Source organism: Falco biarmicus, chromosome 2 (genome assembly GCF_023638135.1).
Source record: "Falco biarmicus isolate bFalBia1 chromosome 2, bFalBia1.pri, whole genome shotgun sequence".
Taxonomy (NCBI): Eukaryota; Metazoa; Chordata; class Aves; order Falconiformes; family Falconidae; genus Falco; species Falco biarmicus.
In genome coordinates, this window is record NC_079289.1 from 80,876,392 (window position 1) to 80,897,428 (window position 21,037).

Here is a 21,037-nt window from a genome sequence, read left to right on the forward strand (position 1 = left end):
CCCCCCGCCGCGCCCCGCCCCCCCCCCGCCGCGCCCCGCCCCCCCCCCGCCGCGCCCCGCCCCCCCCGCCCCTGGCGGGAAGCTGCCGCCGCACCGGGCGCCTGCGCGGCACCGCCCCGTCTCCGCTTCTGCGCTGCCGCCGGCCGCTCCACGCGCTCCTCACGCGGGGCCGCCGCCATGAAGTTCGCGTATCGGGTGAGTGCCCGGTGGCGGCCGTCCGTCCGGGTGGGACGGGCCCCTCTGCCCCGCTCCTCTGACCGCCTCCTCTTCTTCCCTGCCTCCCCCGCAGTTCTCCGGCCTGCTGGGCACCGTGTACCGCCGCGGGAACCTCAGCTTCACCCGCGACGGCAGCGCCCTCGTCAGCCCCGTCGGGAACAGGATCTCTGTCTTCGACCTGAAGAAGTAAGCGGGACCTGGCGTCTGCTTCGCCCCTCGGCCCGCCTCAGGCCGCCGGCCTAGCGCTGCGCTGGCGCCTGCCGGGGCGGGGCAGGCCCGGTGCTGCCAGCACGGTGTTTTGAGGGGGCGGGCGTAGAGCTTGCGGGAGGCCGCGGGGCTCGGGCCGGGGGCGGCGGGGCGGCATGGCGGCAGCCGGGGCCGCGCGTCCGCCGTGCGTGGGGGCGGGGAACGGCGCCCGTGGCACGGGCGGGCCTTCAGCCGGCGGCGGCCGGGGCTCGCTAGAACGTTGGTTTGCCTTTTGAAACGGCCTGGAAAGGTTCTGGTTCAGCGCTAGGAGTTGGGAGAAAAACTGTCGAGGTGGTGCGCGGCGCGGATTTTCTGTACGTAGGTCTGTGGGGAGAACAGCGTAAGTATGTAAGGGCGTGTTTTGGAAACAAAGGGGGAAATTTTTTTTATTTAGTCGTACGGTTTCCGTGTGTGCTTCTGCCTTGTACTCCCTCTTCTGTATGGCAAAGCCTAGAATATCGTCTGCCTTTCCTGGTAGGCCAGAATCGTGATTGATGTTCGGGATGCCGGTATTCTGGTCGGGAGCCCATCTCTTACATAGTAGGTGTTTATGGGATTGTGACAGCTAAAGAAATTGTGGGATTTCTGCATCTAAGTTGATTCTGTGGCTCTAACATAGGTATCAAGCCATATTTCATTGATACCGAGGATGATTGTTGTTTTTACACCCTTGTACCTAGTTTACTGTTTCATCTTTTTCTTGCAGTAATAAGTGTGAGACATTGCCATTGGCAACACGGCTTAATATTGTCTGCGTGGGGCTCTCTCCAGATGGAAGACTGGCCATTCTAATAGATGAAGGTACTTTCAGAAAGGAGGCATTTTGTTTTATAAAAGAATGAAATAAAAAATATAACCTTAAGAGGGGAAAGTCTGTATTGCTACGTATTCAACCTTAATGCAAATTAGGATTGCTCTGCTTTAAAAATTATGTTAAGAATTTCTGGGGAAGATACGTTTATCTACAGAACTGAAAAATAACTTACCTAGAGATTTTAGGTAGTGACTTGTAAGTTTGATTGTATTTTTATTCTTAATAAGCACGCTATCTTGAAAAAAAGTTTCTGAGGAAGTACTTCTGTGTGCCCTCCCTCCCATTTAAGGAAAGAAACTAAGCTTGCTAGGCATAATGGTTTCTTTGGGAACTCGGCTATTTCCATGATCCTTCTTTTTCTGCCCTTACAGAGGGAGCTGCCTTGCTTGTCAGTTTGATTGGGAAATGTGTGATACATCACTTTCATTTTCACAAGCCAGTTCACAGTGTCAGCTTTTCCCCTGATGGCAAGTAAGTAAAGTGTGTATGCTTTAGAACAAAACAACAGAAACTACCCCATAAACTAGTTGTAGTTATGAAGCCATTCTGACCAATCTGGGGATGATACCTGTTGATGAAATAGGGGAGATTTTGAACTGATCAGGGTCACTTTATCTGTAAAGTTGAGAGGGCAAGAAAAAGCAAAGCCTTGGAAACAGATACCAGCAGGAAAATTGCCTGTCACAGATGCTGTCTGTGGTGGTACTGTTGGAAACAGATGTGCTGCGAATCATCTGTTCTTAAGGGGGGAACAATTGGAACCACAGTATTGCGTGATGGCAGTTGTGGCAGTAGAGAGTTTCACTGCTGACTTGGTTTAGTCTAAGACAAGTGTACTACTGAAAGGCAATTCTCAGAATCAAGTGCTGCTTTTCACGTCCCTTATATTTTAACTGCATGGTCACAGATACAAAGTGAGGTGGTGTTAATGTTAGAAGGGTTACGAAGATGAGAGGAAAAGTTCCCCTTTTAGCAGCATTCCTCAGTTGGATTGACTTAAAGTGATCTTGAATGAGCTTTTGCTTGAAAGTTGGAATCGCAGTTCTGGATTAGGGAATTATAATGGCAACAGGACCAGATTAAAGAATATGTGTAACGGGTGCAGAATCTTTGTGTTTCTGAAAGTGGCCAATATATGGAGGTGAAGAGAGGTTGAAATAGAATATCTTGTTTTGATTGTTTGAACTTTTCCTTCCTTCATGGGTATTAGAAATAAATATTTCATTATTCAACATAAGTGATTTTTACTGAAGTTTTTCTGTCTTACAATGCGTTATGTTGGGGGATACTATCAATATGCAAATGATTTTTGGTTTTTCATTTGAAGGCAATCCATATTTATTAATGTATATATGAGTAACGTAGAAACCTGTTAACATTGTTTTGTTGTATTGCAGTCTTGTACTCAACAATTGTTTGCTTTAACAGCTTTATGTGCAGTTATGCTTTTTCCCCATGTATGACAGGAAATTTGTGATTACAAAAGACAATGTTGCTCTTATGTACCATGCTCCTGGGAGGAAACGAGAATTTAATGCATTTGTCCTGGACAAAACTTACTACGGTCCCTATGATGAAACAACTTGTATTGACTGGACTGATGATTCCAAGTGAGTTGTTAAGCACTATGTACCTGCTCATGTTGTTAATATTTGTATGCATGTTACAGTCCATCTTTCCTCTAAAGTATTGTACTAGCTTTACAAGTTCTTTTTGGCTCTTTTGTTTCTCATTCTATCTTGAATTAAAAAGAAGCATTAGTCAGACTAAAAAGTATAAAATATGCATATACTGGGGATCAGCAATAGATTCTTGCTTGAAAATGCCTAATGATCCATAAAAGCAACATATCTTAGGTGTGTGAGCATGCCTGGCCTTTTGTATGTATTTAATCTCATCTACCTTTGCTAGAGTTGCCAACCTCAGTTTACAACTCCTGTGTGTGTAAAATCACTTTTGAAGTAGTGACTGGTATCTTCCTGCTCAGAATGCTTTCCGCCCAGTGAAGAGTTTTGCAAAGTAGTTTTCTAATTGAAATTGCATTTTCTTTTGTAGATGTTTTGCAGTAGGGAGCAAGGACATGTCTACATGGGTGTTTGGAGCAGAACGATGGGCAAACTTGATCTACTACTCACTTGGAGGGCATAAGGATGTAATAGTAGCCTGCTTTTTTGAAGAGGACAGTCTAGATGTATGTATAATCATACAACATTTTTGAATTTTAATATTAAAATAGTTGAAGCAGAATCTTATCTACAGATAAGGATGCTGACTGTTCTGAGTATATCTCAGAATTTAAAAAATACCTGAGTAACATGTCTCTCAACTTCTCTGCTGTAAACTCTGTGGAGTTTACAATTCCATGAAGAAGTAAGCTTTAGAAGGAGAGTAAGTTACTTAAAATTGCTTTCCAATAAATTTACAGTTTAAAATATAAAAAAATTAATTAGGTATAATACTAACTGGTAATCAAATTGCTTTTGGTCTTTTAAAAAACTATTTGAGAGCAAGTGAAGTAAATCACCAGTTCTCAAGTGAAAATTTGCAAGTGAATTTTCCAGATCAAAGCACCTTGAATTCTGGAGGACTAAGTAATGCATTATCCTAATATTTGACTTGATAATCCTTCTGTAATTCTATTCATAACAAGACAGCAGAGTATGAAACACAGGCGTTACCTAATGTTTGTGTGTTTGTATTCTAGCTGTACACAATTAGCCAGGATGCAGCTCTCTGTGTGTGGCAGTGTGATACAGAGCTTGATGGTCTGAAGCCCATACCCCCTAAAGATGCAGGTAGGGAAAAAAATGCAGCAAAAGATGATGAAGAGTTTCTCGAAGAGCCGAAGGGTGAAGAAATTCATGGAAAGGCCAATCCAAATGAACAAGAGACTAGAGAGAAGGTTAAATATTCACGCGTTGCCAAGTAAGTGATTTTTAAGTTTTCCAAGGACAAGAGTTGTTACGGGGATTTACTATATTGGGCTTTTTTCACCCTTTGTCACTCATTCAAAGCAGTATAAAACTTTGCCCAGGATGTAATAATTTACTATAGATCCCATTTTAAATAGTTTCAGTAGAGAACACATTTGTTTTACCTTGACAGGTGGTCAATACCCTTCACCTTCAGCGTAACAACTCAGTGTAATTTTAATGTATAAGAAATACCAACTTAGGATGTACATGTTGTTTGAAACTCAGAAAGTGTAATGAGATTTTTGTACAGTGTCATTTTAAGTCTAGAGGCTTTGAGCTCTTGCAGGAAGAGATTGATTGACTTCAAGAAGTAACAGCAACATTTGGTAAAGGTAGCTCATCAGCTTCTTTGGTGAACTACTTGAAGATGCCTTCCTGAAGGATCTCCCTATTTCTCCACATCAAAGGAGATCATAGATTCATAGAATCATTTTGGTTGGAAAAGACCTTTGAAATCATCTAACTATTAACCCAGGACTGCCAAGTCCACCACTAAACCATGTCCCTAAGCACTGCATCTATGCGTTTTTTAAACACCTCCAGGAATGCTGATTCCACTGCCTCCCTGGGCAACCTGTTCCAGTGCTCGACCACCCTTTCAGTGAAGAAATTTTTCCTAATATCCAATTAAACCTCTCCTGGCATAACTTGAGGACATTTCCTCTTGTCCTGTAGCTAGTTACCTGGGAGGAGAGACCTACCCCCACCTGCCTACAGCCTCCTTTCAGTTAGTTGTAGAGAGCAGTAGGAAGCCCCCTGCATTTCCTCCAGACTAAACAATCCCAGTTCCCTCAGCTGCTCCTCTTGAGACTAGGATGTGACTTATAAAGTATAATCCAGCTTCAGGATGGTCACAACATTTAGCTTTGCGTGAAGAAGGATAACGTTTTTAGGCAATCTCTTGTCAGTGGAGGGAGGGAGAGATGGGATGCATGTAGGGGCCGACTGGGACACCGAACATCAGGTTTCTGTGCTCAGTCTCTGACTGTGAAGGAGACATAGCGCACCCTACCCCACCCTAGGTTGGAATTAGCCTTAGTGAACATCACTTCCATACTGGAGGTATTTGGAGTGTACAACTGTTGGATAATGTTAGATGCTCTTTTATTTGTCATGTGGTGCTTACCTGTTTAATTCCTGTGAGAGCTAGAGCTACAGAGAAACCGAGAAGACCGTCTTCACTAGACGTACAGTATTTACAACTATTGCTTCAATTCCTTATTTTGTAAAAGGACCACATGCAGAGGGATAGCCAGTGAATTCATGAGAGCCATCCATACTGGTATTAGATGATGGAAAGGAAATGCACAGTGCTGTTCCTCTGAGGTTAACTTTTGGTCCTTTTATTGCATGTGATCAGATGTCACTTCTGATAATGAGATTACTGTAGAAGCTGTACACATTGAGCAGAAGAGAGTTAGCTTCCATTGGCTATGTCAAGTATGTGTATCTTTAGGAGTTCCTGGAACTACTGCTTTTTAGTTTTATTGTAGGATACCTTGATCAAAATACTTGACCTATACTGAAATGCAGCTCTAACAACATACTTCTCTGTCACATTTGCTTTCCTTCTTTCTTATTTCTTTGATACCAGGTATTTTTTCAATAAAGAGGGAGATTTTAATAACCTGACATGTGCAGCCTATCACAAGAAGACACACCTTTTAGTCACTGGTTTTGCCTCTGGAATCTTTCACCTCCATGAGCTTCCGGATTTCAATCTGATCCACTCCTTGAGGTGAGGTATGGGGTTGTCATTGTTACTTGGTTTGATTTGGGGTGTGTGTGGGGCGTGTGTACATTTTTGGGGGGAGGTGTCTTGTTTGTTTGACTAAGAACATACCATGTTTAGTAGTGAAGGATGAAGAATTGTAGAATTACTTAGGTTGGAAAAGACCTTTGTGATCATCAAGTCCAACTGTTACAATCAAAGCATGAAAATCTTAAAACATGAGTATCTATTTAGTATCTGTAAAGGCAGAATCATAGTTAGACTTTTGTAATAAATACCATACAACTCCATTCCACAGCTTATTATGGAAAAGTGAGATCTGAATGAAGAACTTCTGAGCAGTTAGTTGTGGGCCTTAGATTTCTTCAACACTGTGCAGTGGACTTTGTTTTCAGTTACTTTATAGAAAATTGAGAAAATACCTGGAAAAAAATTGTGTAAAATTATCTGTAAATTGTCTCTAAGTTAAAAAATAAACCCATAGTTCTTTTCCATCCCTGTATGATGCTAGTGAAGGAATGCATCATTTCCCTGTACAGAAGAAATATTTTTTTTTTCTTGAATGTAGGGGGTTTTATTCTTTGCTATCAAGTATATCTTTGAGATATAGATATGTTGTCTTCATTCTGAATAAGGCTGTATTGTCTGTTTCATGATTCTAAGTATAATAAAGGAAAGAATTTGTCTGCAACTTGTGATGTTACAGTGATACAGAAGTTCAGTAATCAAAGAACTTGCTTGAACAGAGGTAATAAACCCTAGATTTGAAGTTTTATCACACAATGCGTGAAAAAGCGAGTTTGTTTATTGGGTAATTCTCTTCAGTATTTCAGACCAAAGGATAGCTTCTGTTTCTATCAACTGTACGGGGGACTGGATTGCCTTTGGATGTTCAGGTTTGTAATTTTTTTTTGTCTGTTTCATGGAAAAATTAGGAATGTTGTGGGCATGCAAGCCCCAAATCCTCTTACTAGTCTTGACCCCAAATGTTAAAGTTTTGTTAATAATTTATAGTCTCATCTCTCTAGTGTCTAAATATAGTAATGCAAGTATCCTTTATTAATTTATCCTTACAAAATTCTTGTGATTTAGGAAAATATTTTGTTGACAAAGGAAAAAGTATGTTTCATATATGAAAACTTAGCAGAATTAGGATAAAGCCCATATCCCTTGCACTTTATAATATACTTTCATTCTGGGTCCAGTCTCTTCCTTTGCCACTTGTTGCGTGTGCCATTTTACAAAGCTGCCTGGATGTTCCAGCATTCCCACTCGATCCAATAATGATTTGCATGGTAACCAAGATTCAACTTCTATATGCAGCCCTGCTTTTCTTTCCATCTCATTTATCAGCTGGTCGATAACATTGCTGTTGTAATACTCAGAATGTTAATCCAAGTAACAGCACCTGGTTGTTGAGGAAAGTTGCCTTGAACTTAAAGGGAAAGGGCTTTTATTAAGATCGATAGATGTGTAGTGCAACCTGTCTGCATCAACATTTTTGGATTTTTATGGTGCTTGCAGTTAGGTCTTTTCTGGCTTGCATTTGCAGGATTATTGTATTCAAAATACTGGTTAATACTTCTGCATTTACAGGTTTGGGTCAGCTCCTGGTGTGGGAATGGCAGAGTGAGTCCTACGTGCTGAAGCAGCAGGGACATTTCAACAGCATGGTTTCATTAGCGTATTCTCCAGATGGACAGTACATAGTAACTGGAGGGGAGGATGGGAAAGTGAGTAAGGCAGTATTACTGAAATGTGAACTTAAGTCTTAATGGCATAGTAAGCAGCTTGGATTTTCATTTTATGTACAAAACCATTACTGTACCTGATACATTTTTTTTCTTAATATAGACTAATAGTTTTTTGTCTTCACTTTTCCTAAATGTTTTGAATTTTCTCTTTAGAGCGTATATATTTTGATTTATTATTACTGGTATCCTTTGCAAATTGCATCACTTATGCTTTTTAGCAGATGATTTTTTAATTATTATCGATGCAGTCACCATAAACACAAAAAGGTCTAATTCATCAAATGTTAATTTATATATGCTTGTGGTGGTTCCATGACCTTTCAGGTTGAGAGAACTTCAGTCACCCATATTCATACCCCTTTAGTAATTGGTTTTTATGTGAAATTAATTTCACATTATTTATAAAAGTACAACTCCTACTAAACAGATTTTTCTGAAATGTGCCATTGCAGAAGCTTATTATTTAAAAGAAAAATTAGCTTCTCATGGATGACTTGTATTGAAATGATGAACTACATGTACAGGTACCCTTTTTGTAAAGATGTTTTGTAGAGTAATCCCACAATCTCGGCACGTAAATGGGACAAAGATAGTATTGTATTTCCTACCAGAACTGAATGTCAGGAAAAGACTTGCCACTTCATGGTTTCTGCCCAAACTGACCAAATCCCAGAAGTCTTAAACTTCTGATAGCTAAATGCATAACATTTTTGGTTGGCAGGGAGAATATTGATATATCATCTCAATTGTAACTTCTGGAATGGCTTCACAGTTGGTTTTGAATTTGATACTTGTCCTATCCATAGACAGCACAAATCTTTGTAGCCCAAAATGCTCCCCAAGTGCTATAGCTTTCCTTGAAAATTAACTTCAAGATCTTTTTGTCAATCTCCAGTTAGATTTTCATGTTGTATATGTATCTTTAGGGGTTTAATGATAAGCTGTGGCCTGTTTGCCTCACTTTCACAGAATTCCTTGCTAAACTCCTTTATACTGTTGCAGAGTTGTAGGTCAACTTTTCTTTGCTATTTTGCTGCCATACCCTTTCTGTCTGAATTGATGATGGAGATTCTAAGAAGTCTTTTCTTGTCTTTTGCAGGTGAAAGTGTGGAACACTTCAAGCAGCTTTTGTTTTGTCACTTTTACAGAACATACCAGTGGTATAACTGCTGTAACTTTTACTTCCAATGGTTATGTCATTCTGAGTGCTTCCCTAGATGGAACAGTGCGTGCCTTCGATTTACACAGGTGACTCCTTATAAAAGCTTTTGTGTCTCATTTAGTCTTCAGCTTTCACACCCCAACTGTGTGAAAATCACAGCAGACTGCTGATTGCTTGTTTCTATTTGCACAAATGTGAGTGCTGCTTTATTCATTTTTTGATTCAGCCTTTCATTCAAATTGAGATAAGTCATAAGGAATCCTGTCACTCCATCCAGTTCCTGTGAAGAAAATTCTGTAAGAACTTTTCCCAGAGAGGCTGGAAATCCAGTAAGGTTATTGTTTGGCTCTACTCAAATGGGGAGAAGGTAGCTAACAAAGTTTGCCATGGTTTTATTGGTTGAGCCATTGTCATATAACTGCATACAGAACAGGATATGTAAACAAGCCCACGTTTCCTAAAGAACGCACATATGCTATGTAATAGAAGAAAGCTCTTCTGTTTGAGTGGTTTTGGCTGTTACTTCTGCAGAGTTGTTGATACCTTTTTTGAATCTTGGAATCATGCTGAGGCATTGCATCTAATTTTATACAAAGAATATTTTTTCTATAGGTAGCTTAAAAGACTTTACAAGTATAATGAAATCCTTTTTTATTTTTATTTACAAATATATTTGTAAAACGTGTTTAAATTTACCTAAGATGTCTTCATAATTTATTTTCATATTTACAACAGATACCGCAATTTCCGTACCTTTACATCTCCACGACCAAGTCAGTTCTCTTGTTTAGCTGTGGATTCCAGTGGAGAGATTGTGTCAGCTGGTTCCCAGGATTCCTTCGAAATATTCATCTGGTCAATGCAGAGTGGGAGGCTGCTAGATGTAAGGACTTACAATATCAGAGGACTTGAATTTAATGTAGATCATGACGTTACTAAGTAACTTTGGGATTAGTTGGAGGGTTTTAACAGAACATGTGGGGTTTTATTTCTAGGGGTTTTGTTTGTTTTTATGTTTATATTTTTCTGTTATATTTATATTCAAGAACCGGAGTGACACTATGTAACTCTCAGCAATTTTTTATTTATTTTATGGAGGCTATCCTGGATTTGTGTGGGAAATAGTTTATAGAATTTTTGAGTGATGAGCTCTTTCTGGCTGGTGAAGTTATACCAACAGTGCTGAGCTGTCATATAAGCGTATGAGAGTCTTTCATGCTGTAGTTGTTCAGAGATGTTCTTTTCTACATATTTTCTGCAGGCAATGAAGAAATTGTACATGCTTTAAGATTGATAGAGATTTTGTGGACAGTTTTGCTGGAGCAGAGCAGGGGCATGATTGTGTAGAAGGTTTTTATTGTGTAAAGTGAGAATATTAAGTTAAATCGCCACCATCTTGCTGCTATTTTGAAATGATTTATTTTCGGCATGAATGTAATAAAAGAGGGACCCAGTACTTCTGAGCAAATCAAAGTAATTTGCTGTTTAATTTTTAAGCATTATTGTGCATCTTGTACAAGTAGATGAACTCAGCAATTCATGTATATAATTTGGCATAGCTATTGAATATACATCACTATAGTAACTCAGAGTATACTTGAGTGCAGTTACTTTCCTTGATTTATTTTGAGAGGAGAAGGAGCTCCATGCCGTAAGAATCTGTATTACTCTTATTCACTGTTTTTATAAGCATTTTTCCTTAAATGTTTTCAGCTGCAGGACATGTTGAATTCTTTCTGTGCTTTTTCACAGTTGGTCTGATTGTTCTGATAAGCTGGGGTGGGGGGGAGCGCAGTTTTCCTAAGTCATGGTCTCTAAAGAGGCTCTGTATGCATAGGAGTGGTCGCAGATGCCTATGCAGCCATAGTACTTCTGTGAAATGCTTTAAAACTTCTGAAAATTAAAAGTTGACATCGCTGGTATGTATCATGCCAAATGTCCAAAAGTCACCTCAGGCATGTGTGGACAAGTTAGGCATGGTTTCATTGCTGTATGTAGAGTTTACTGAATGCAGACTACATGAATTTCAGGTTTTTTCACCTAATTCCATGTTATCTTTTCTTCTTTTATTAGGTCTTATCAGGTCATGAGGGCCCCATCAGCAGTTTGTCCTTTAACCCCATGAAGTGTGTTCTAGCTAGTGCCTCTTGGGATAAAACTGTCAAGTTATGGGACATGTTAGACAGCTGGAGAACTAAGGAGACGCTAATACTGAACTCAGATGGTAACTTCATTTCATCTTACATCAAATATAAAAATATTATCAATTATATTTCAAGAATGAACAACAGAACATGTCAAATACAGACTCACTCATTCTTGGTAATGAAAACTGAAAGTTGAGGTAGGCCTGTAGTACTTGATTAACAGTGTAAGAAATCTTTTTTTTATTTAATACTAGCTCTAGCTTTATAATTAGCTAAAAACTTGTATGCTATCCAGAGAAAAAGCAGGTACTTGTTACTCTTAAGCTTCTTTTGGTAGTTGAGATGAGATCCTAGAAAAGTAGAGGGTATTTTCTTTGAAAACATATCTGACTTCATATTTAACCGTTAATTAAATTCTTTTCAGTTCTTGTTGTTGCTTTCCGTCCTGATGGCAAGGAGCTTGCAGTTGCTGCTTTGAATGGACAGATAACATTTTGGGATCATGAAAATGCAGTACAAACTGGCTCAATTGAGGGAAGGCATGATCTTCAGATGGGGAGGAAGGAGCTTGATAAAATAACTGCCAAACAAGCAGCCAAGGGAAAGTAAGTGAATGAGATTGCAGTGAAAAGAGGGTGCCACACTGGCTTGCTTTGGAATTGTTTCTTTATATTTTGTTTTTTACATGAAGGTTTCAGAGTGTGTCTGCTGTTCAAGTGCTGTGATCTTGATGCTGGAATTTAAAAAACTGCCTGACTTGATATCTGGAAAGATTCTTTTTGTCTCTTGCTGTGTTAACCCACGGATCAGCATCATTCTGAGCTTGTATTCTTGTTGTCAGTTATAGGTTTGAGTTGCCAGCATAATAGTAAGCTTCTCATGACAAGTTGTTCATTTGCTGAATGTGACAGGTTTTTAGGTGGTTATCTTGTTGTGTAGGTACTAGTATGTAACTATTAGTGTGTAGAAACTGTGACATTTTTCTAAAAAATCTAAATATGCTGTGGGTTTTATTTCATGTTACTATGCATGTGAAGTAATGTTTAAAGGCAAGTTGAATTTGTGTCCTGTCAAAAAGTGTAATGTCAAGTGTAAAGTCATGTGTTTCATTCTTCTCTTTTTCCCTTGAGCCCTTTTTTTTTTTTTTCATATTGCTACCTCTCCGAACAAAATGAAAAAAGGAAACAATGACTTTTTGGAAAAAAAGTGGTTTTTTGGTGGTGAGCTATCAACCGGCTCTTTGAAACATGCCATGACTTTGTTTTTTCTCTAGCTCTTCTGACCATCCTTAGAGCGTTTTGTAGGGTGTAGTTGAGAGCTCATTCCTGGAACTGCAACTCAGAATCAGAAGTATGGAAGTACTTCAAAAAGCTGTTGAAGTTCTAAACTGTTTGTGATTGATAGTAAAGCCCCAAGTATTTGTGGTAAATGGTTTTGTGTGTTAAATACATGTTGTGTGAATGAAGTTCTCCTCTTTCTCCATGGAATGGTTTTTCTTCTGTGTCTTTATGCTGTAGTCATGTCTTTTAGCTTGGATGTGGCGGTGAAATTAACTGCTTTCTCTTTTTTTATTACTAGATCTTTTACTACTCTGTGTTACTCGGCAGATGGTCAGTCTATTCTGGCAGGTGGATTGTCAAAATTTGTCTGTATATATAATGTCAAGGAACAGATTCTTATGAAAAAATTTGAAATCTCATGCAACTTTTCTTTAGACGCAATGGAGGTATGTGACCACAGGAGTCAGGTTTTTTTCATTCCCCCACCCGTGTAAGACTTTGGGTTTGGTATAACATATCATTAAGCTGGATTCATGAATGTTTCGTTAAGCAGTTTCATTTTCTTGGTTTTGTGCAGGAAAGGGGTAAGTAAGTACTTCTCAGAAAACAAAATTAATTCCTGATTCTCAGCTAACTAGTCTTGCCAGGTTGTGGTGTGTTTGTGTTGAATGAGCAGAAGAACTCCTATACATGGTTAAGTCAGTTGGCACTTAACTTAAAATTGAAAATTTAAATTACCAATATTGTGTACTGAGCTAACTTTCCCTGGGTGTCAGTTGCTTGTGTTAGCAAAGAAGTGAAGGATTTTATTGCAGACACAGAACATCACTGACCTTTAGAATCACGGGTTTCTGAATATTGCCAAATGCAAAATTAAATTCCTTTTAAAGTAAACAGTGAAAAGCATCAGAAGGAAAAAATTCCAGTAACCCCTTTTTAACATCCCCTCACCTGAAAGGATGATTGTACCAGCGTTCATGTCAGGCTGTATTTGACTGTGGTTCCAAGTATATTTCTTTGACAACAGTGGTTTGGGAAGCAGCCTTCATTTCTCTGCTGCCCTCTGTTGTGCTAGTGTAGCTCAACATGTGGCTTAAAAGAGGATAGTAGAAGTGAGCCAGATGGAAGAATCCTGGAGGGGATGGGTGTGTAGAAATGGGGGGCAGGGAGGTCTGTAAAACATGGTTTGTGTAGCTGTCTGGCTGCACAGCCCTTACATTAGCACAGTGCAGCTATGGAACCTGAAGGGAAGGAGGAGTGGGTATCTGAGGAAACAGTGCATCTATCAAGTAGAGCAACGTCATGATAATGTGAAACCACAGTCTAAACTGAGCTGTGCTGTTCTGAGGCAGCCTGATTCTCATCTGTGGTTGGACACTGTTGCCTGCTGTTGTGAAATTGTCAGTTTTCTCCATGATTTTGGAGAAGCTTTTGGAAGAAAGTGCAAGGAACTAATCACTAGATAACTCCAGAATGTTATGGAGAATTTTCAGAGGTTTGAGAGAAGATTCAGTGCAGTGAATGGAACTTACATGTTTTTCTAGGAGTACTTGGATCGGAGAAAAATGACTGAATTTGGCAGCATGGCTCTGATTGATGAAGGGGCTGGAGGTGAAGATGATGTTGCCATTCCTCTTCCCGGAGTAAAAAGAGGTACAGCTTTTGGCTTTGCTGTCTTGTTACCAGTTGTGTGGACCAAAACCTTTGACTTCGAGTCAATTCCAGATAAGAAGGGTTTGAATTGTTCAGCTCAGTTTTAAAGTTAGCATTGCCTGAATGTTCTGTAGCCACAGGGTTCTGTTACACAAGTGTTCAGCTGATGTCGGGGTGGATCCTTTTGCATGGTAGAAGCAACAGGAAACAGGGAGGTACTGTGGTCTCCTGGCTGTGGAACCCAGCAGTCCTGATTGAATTTTCAAAGAGCAAAATTCAGTCCCACCACTTTAACTATAGGATCTCTTGGACATGAGCTGTCCCTTACTTAACCCTGTCTTTAACTCTGCCAGGTTTTGGCATGGTCAGCATTATTTTTCAGTATAATAATAACAGCATAGTTAGAGTTGATAACTAGACCGTGAACTTTTGGTGAATATATGAAATTACCACTGAACTTCTCTTTTAGGTGACATGAGTTATCGACACTTTAAACCAGAAATAAGAGTGACTTGCCTGCGATTCTCTCCTACAGGTGAGTATTGACAATTAATGTAGGATTTTTTTTATTCCATATAAAAAGCAAAAGAGTAGAGCATTGGAGGTGTAATAATGAAGTACAGATGCCTTGGAGATGGTCTCTCCAGATGTTACATGGTGCTACTAGGTTTGTAATCTAGTTTCCTTTATAGTGGGTAACTAGGAAACCTCAAGTGTGCATCACTTTCAGCTAGTATTTTTACAAGCATTGTTATTGCTGACAGGTTGATAAATGATGCATGGCTTTTGGTCTTAACCACTTCTTGTAAACAATGAGGAGTCATCTGTATAACATTACTTTTCTGTTTCCATCCTAGAAAACTCAGCTTTGCTCTTAAATACTGTTATTCTCTTCTAGGACGAAGCTGGGCAGCCACCACCACAGAGGGTCTTCTTATTTATTCACTGGACTCTGGGCTAATTTTTGATCCTTTTGAGCTGGATATTGATATTACACCCAGCAATATACACAAAACACTGCATCAGAAGGAATACACTATGGCTATCATCATGGCCTTCAAGCTGAACGAAAAGAAATTAATTCAGGAGGTCATGGAGGCTGTACCTAGCAACGAAGGTGAGTGGATCTTCCATGAAATTTGGCTGAGCTAGCTATAAGCAGAGGTGTGTATGACAAGTAAGTTGAGGCGTAAAGGGTGGAGTTTAGCTCTTGGAGGTGTGGGTTGAGGAGGATAATGTTGACATTTAAGGACTTTCTACTGTAGGTGAAGAGACTAAAGAGGAGGGGATGGTTTTTTTGTAAAAAAAACTAGACTTCTTAGTGTTGGCTTATGTTTTAATTTTACCAGTCTACTGCATGCTCATCTAGTGACTTCCGAACGTGGAATTTAATTAGGTCTGGATATACAGGTAAAGTTTTTGGATGCCAGTTCTCAGAAGCAGCTGATGTTCTAGAGGTGCACAGAAAGTTTAACATGAGTTAGCAGTGTGCCTTGTGATGAAGGCAGTTAACTGATGCTGGGCTGTACTATCAAGTATGTAGTCAGCAATTTGAGGAAAGTGGTTAGTCTTCTTTGTTGAGCATCTGTGAGACCGTGTCAGGAGTACTGTGACTAGTTTTGGGCTCAACAGGAAAGACAGGCATTGATACTCTGAAGCATCTGGTGGAGGGCTTGGAGAATGATTGGAGGGCCAAAGTGCATGACAGCTGAGGAGCAGCTTAAGAGAGCTGGGTTTGTTCAGTCTTTAAAGAGGTGGGGAATATTTTTACTGTCTTCAAGTGCCTAAGTGAATGTTAGAAAGAATGCAGAACCAGACTTGGAGTTGCACAAGGATACAACGAGAGGCAACACGGGAAATTCCAACTAGATATTAAAACCAATAGTATTATGTTGGGGGTAGTCAAATACTGCAGCGGGTTGACAAGGGACTCAGTGGCGTCTCCATCCTTGGAAATGGTCTGTACTCAACTGGGTAAAGCTGTGTGCCAGCTGCTCTAAATTAGTCTTGCTTTGGACTGCAAAAATTTGAAGCCACTTTGTAACTGTCAGCTCTTAGAAGTTTTGTTCCTTTAGTTTATAGTGTTAAATTCATCCCTGTAAATGAACGTGAATGTGGCCCTTATAGAGGGCTGTGTTCACACAAACCAATCATTATTAGTTAGTCCAAGCTCTTTCTGACAAGACAGAACTGCTTTCATAATTGTGACGACCGAAACAAAAGGAACAGCTAAGATGTCACTTAGCTTTGGAGAACATTTACTGAAGTCATTCTCTAGCACCCTTTTCATCATTTTGATAAGCAGTGTTCACATTCATTAGCTATTTATGGTAGACACGACCTTAAAAATAATCTTCCAGTAGTGTATTCTACTTAACTTTGTAACTCCATTAACAGTTCTGTCATAGTAACTTTAAAGTGTATTTTCTTAGCTTTACCTCACTGTTACCGCAGTGAAAGGACATAATTTCCTTCCAGTGTTTCATTTGTAAAACATAAAAGGTCCTTTGGAGGATTTTCTTTCTTTATTCTCTAGGCAGCAAGCCTGATAATTATGCATGTCAGAGTGAGTCATCTTTTGCATACCTAGGTTGCATAACGGTGTTTGCCTCTGTCTGGCAACACTTAGTTTTCTTTTACTGATGTTAACCAAAACTCCGTGTACAGGCAGGACTGGGTAAGTAGGCAGGCACCAAAACCTCAGAAGCAGAGGATGAGGCATGGAAATGTCAAGCGTTGTAACCTGCTGCTAACAGAATGAATGTGTGCCTGTTTCTTTAAAAGTGAAAATCTTTTTTTCACAGTTGAATGTTACATAGGCCAGTTGGGGTGACTGCAGAGAATAGGAGTTGGTTATTTTTGAGAGAGGATTATATATAATGAGGTCATCATAGTTACATGTGAGGTTATTTTGAATGCTTATAAATTATGCTTCTTTGTGCTGTGCGATTGTTAACAGCATTTAGACACTTCCTCTGTGAGCAGGTGACTTGGCTATCTTTTCTTAGATAAATTAATGTAAAGTCAGAAGCAACAAGATTTCAGTGAAGTCTAGTCACACAAAAAGAGGAGTAAAGGGTGAAAGTAAAAGTTCAGAAGAAGAGCTGGTAGGGAGAGTATTCTGTTAGGAAGGGAGGACTTGAGGTGGGGGTGTGCAGTTAGGTTCTTGCTTTTTAAATACAGTAGTGATTGGAAGGCTCAAAGAGGAAAGACTTGTCCCCTGAGAGACTATGGTAGTGTACCCCAAAATATACAGTATTAAATACCAAATAGTTGCCAAGATAGTGCTTTCTTCTTCCCCTTATGCTTTCCTGTGGTCTCTTTTATGTTATTCCACATAATAATTCAGCTCTTGTGTCTATGGGCTTTTTTCCTTTTTTGCACAGTTGATGTTGTTTGCTCATCGCTCCCAGACCTGTACGTGGAGAAAGTATTGGAGTTCCTGGCCTCTGCTTTTGAGATATCTTGTCATTTAGAATTCTATCTTACTTGGGCTCATAAGTTGCTCATGCTGCATGGACAGAAACTGAAAACAAGGTGAGACCCTGTGAAAGTCAGCATTTTAAAATTTATTTACCTGTCAGTTTAAAGTTTTTACTTAACATTTACTGACATTCTATATAATGTGTATACAACAACTAAAACTACTTAATTTTTACAACTACTTTACTAACAGTAAAAGTTACAGTTTGGACTCGATGGTCTTACAGGTCTTTTGCAACCTAAGTGATTCTGTGGTTCTGACAGGTGCCTATGATAGACTTGGAATGCATAGTAGGATTGGTGAGGATAAAGTGCAAAAGCATTTTTCAAATGTTACAGGTAAAACTTTGCATAGCATGCTTAGCCTATAAATGCATAAAGATTTCAAGAGTGATGGTAGGATTTTGGCAATTGTCTTTTTAAACAATTGTGCGTATTAAAATACAACTGAAAAAGAATGTGCAGGTACTGACTGCATTTTTATAGACTTGTGATTATAGTATGCGTTCTTATCTTGTTAGTACTCTGTTTTCCTACATAGTTCTTTTCAACTACCTGGGCCTGGTCTGTGAATTACATTCAGCTCACCCATAGTACAGAGTTTATAGACTATGGGAAACACAAACAGGCAAATTTAGAAATTTAAAATGGGCAAAATGCAAGTAATCCAAAAAGGAGTCCTGCAGGTTAAAAAGTGTATCATGTAACTCTTGCTTCAGCGTGGGTATTGATGTTTCAGTTACTGATACGACTAGAACAAATTCTCTCCTTTTGTTGGCTGTTGAAGTAGAAGAGAGTGATTTAAGACAAAGTCTTCCTTGTTCAGAAAGTTTTGTAGTTCCTGGAAGGAACTTGTCATCACAGCAGCAAGCAGAATTAGTATTTTGAGTTGCAGTGTGAACATTAGAAAAAATTTATTTCCGGTGAGATACTACTTGTATTGGGTATAATCATTGAGGGCAAAGTCAAAAGCAAAGAGCTTTTGTTTATTTAATATTATCTTGAAACATTTGTGTTGAAATGGTAACATAAAAATGTTGAAAGCATAGAAAAGTTTTAGATTTCCACATGAAAATACAAATGGCACTGCAAACTGCCTGTTTTCTCCATTCAAGGTCAGTGAAGCTGCTCCCTGTGATTCAGTTCCTTCAGAAAAGCATCCAACGTCATTTTGAAGATGTTTCAAAACTGTATGTATCACTATATTTAAAAGTTGAAATCAAAACCCTGTACAAAAGTGTAATGTGGGGGATGATAGTGTGGTATTAGAACTTCTGAAGTGGTGTTCTTTTAGAGGTGTTTTTATTTTAGGAGGAAAATGGAATCTTGTTTCTGACATGTTCTTGTCTATTTTTACAGCTGTGAATGGAATATCTACAATATTAAATATGCATTGGCCATTTCGCAACAGCGGGGCATGAAACGTCTGGCGGAAGAAACATCAGCAGATGAAGAAGACTTGGATTCTGACAGTGATTTTCTTATGCAAGAAGTTCGTAAAGACAATTTTAGTTCTTAGTTACTCTTTGTGAGAGGGAGAGAACCCAAGACAGTAATTTTAAGCAGTGGTATTCACTGAGAACGAGTGGCCCTCATAGTGGCGTAATTTAGCTCTTCTTAACAGTGTGGATGGGGTTACATGTGAGTTAGTGAGGGAAATGTAGGGTAGACAAAGTGCCATCCATGGTGTGTTTGGTGTACCCTTTGGCCACAACTTGACAGCATTGGTTTTTTGATTAATTGATTTCTTTTTTTTTATTATTCCTGATTTCAAGTAAGAAAAAAAATGTTTTCTTGTATCAGTGAAGTTAGGAGTATGGCTTGAAGAAGTGCATTCTGTATTAAAAATGCATTGTACATAGATTAACTATTATGAGTTTTGTAATGCAGTCTTGTCATACTTAAGACTTCCCCCCCACCCCCACCCCTTTTTTTTTTTTTTTAATAATTGTAAATTGGAGGTCTACATACTGCTTTCAACTGACTTTCAATGTTGTTTTACTTGGTTTTAATACATACATATTACTGGAACACTGTTTTCTTTGTTCTGTAACTTCCAAACCTGATGAAGTTTATGAGGATGGTACACCCATAGCAACAAATACTGGGCTGTACAACTTTTGCAGAGGTTAGTTAATGATCTGGAGATACTGTAGTAAAAATTTGTTTGGAAATTACCAACTCAATAATGTAACTTAAACTGTAAGAGGATATGTTACAGATGTTTCTTTTTCTGACAAAAGCCCTTTCTTGTCTTGTTTTTTTAAAAATGTTGTTTATTAACATATTAAAATCTGAAACTTGATTTCGTTGTTTCTTGTGAATTGGTGTGAGAATTGGCTGGTAACGACAGTGAGGTCCTGAATACAAAGAACTGTATCTGTGCTTGTAATACTTCCAAGCCACATGTTGTGTAAGGGCTTTGTTAGTGAAGATACTGCAATGTGTATAATAACAATGAGCTAGAATTTTTTTCCCCAGCATGTTCTGTTTTTCTGGATTTGTTTTCTGTTTACTTTCCACTTTTGGAATAGAGGAGAGGTATGAAGATGAAAAACTAAAAACTGCTGAAGAAAAAAATAAGTCCCAAATATATGACAAACACATACAGTTAGTTTGTAGAGTTTCAGTATATAAAGATGCACTTGCTACTTAAGAAAAGCAAATCACTTTGCTATGTTCTATTTACAGTAAAATGTTTAAAAATATCTTCAGTTGCTGGTTCCCCCTTACCATGCCAATGGTAAGGTCATGCCAATGTTTCAGTGTCTCAGAGGTGTGAAGGTACGGCTGGGTTGGAGTGATGCTTGTGGAAGATGGTCGGTGGTACTGTGATGGGATTTGGAATTGCTCGTCATTCTTCACCCCTCTGCTGCCTCCTCCTACCGTGGTCGAAAGCAGGCTTCCTTCCCCTGGGTGGAAGGAGGAGGCATAGCTGGGTAGGGAAGTAGTAGTGCAGGAAGAAGGCAAAAATCCATCTTGGGATACTTGTAAAACTGAAGTGCTGAAGCAAACATGAAAAACACAATCATGTTATCTAACCTATAGTATAATTGTTACTTTTAAATCCATTTTTAATCCATTTTACTGTTTTTCATATATGTGTCATCTTTGCATGCCTTTTGAAAGACCATATTTTCCTGAAGTATATGACCTACAGCAGACAGGCTGTAATCATTCTGGAATTGTTGCAGCAGTAGCCTTGTAGTCTAGAAAGTAGGGGTTGTGCTGTTTTATGAAGTTGGCTAACTTGACCTCTGAATTTGTGTTTGTCTCTTGGGTTTACTGTATTCCAAAACACAGAATATAGAGAAACTGTGGCCTTTTAGAACAACAGCTTAGAAACATGTTATTTTTATTCTTTGTGTTCAAAATGTTTCTGAAGACAAAAACTTCACAGAAGTGTTTTAGAAAGTGCAGGAGCCTTGAGAGGAGACCAGACCGAGGGTAGTGGAGCACCAGTTCCTGTATATGAGATAAGGCTCTGTTCTACTTGCATTAGTCATTTTGCTTGAGCTATAGTAAGCTTTTAGGTAATCAAGACAAATTTTATGAAAGCCAATACAATTTTCCAG

The 21,037-nt window shown here is 39.2% G+C and overlaps 1 protein-coding gene across 1 annotated transcript; it reads left to right on the forward strand.

Annotated features, from left to right (window-relative positions):
• The first annotated feature begins 71 nt into the window (after nt 1-71).
• On the forward strand, nt 72-19,767 carry PWP2 (PWP2 small subunit processome component). Its single transcript, XM_056327894.1, has 21 exons — nt 72-195; nt 290-402; nt 1,169-1,263; nt 1,648-1,747; nt 2,743-2,886; nt 3,332-3,467; nt 3,981-4,201; nt 5,846-5,989; nt 6,809-6,879; nt 7,580-7,716; nt 8,837-8,985; nt 9,635-9,782; nt 10,973-11,123; nt 11,471-11,651; nt 12,625-12,772; nt 13,871-13,979; nt 14,449-14,514; nt 14,878-15,096; nt 17,366-17,516; nt 18,578-18,652; nt 18,822-19,767. The coding sequence occupies exons 1-21, from the start codon at nt 178-180 to the stop codon at nt 18,979-18,981; spliced, it is 2,736 nt and encodes a 911-aa protein (XP_056183869.1). The 5' UTR covers nt 72-177; the 3' UTR covers nt 18,982-19,767.
• Nucleotides 19,768-21,037: the final 1,270 nt, after the last annotated feature.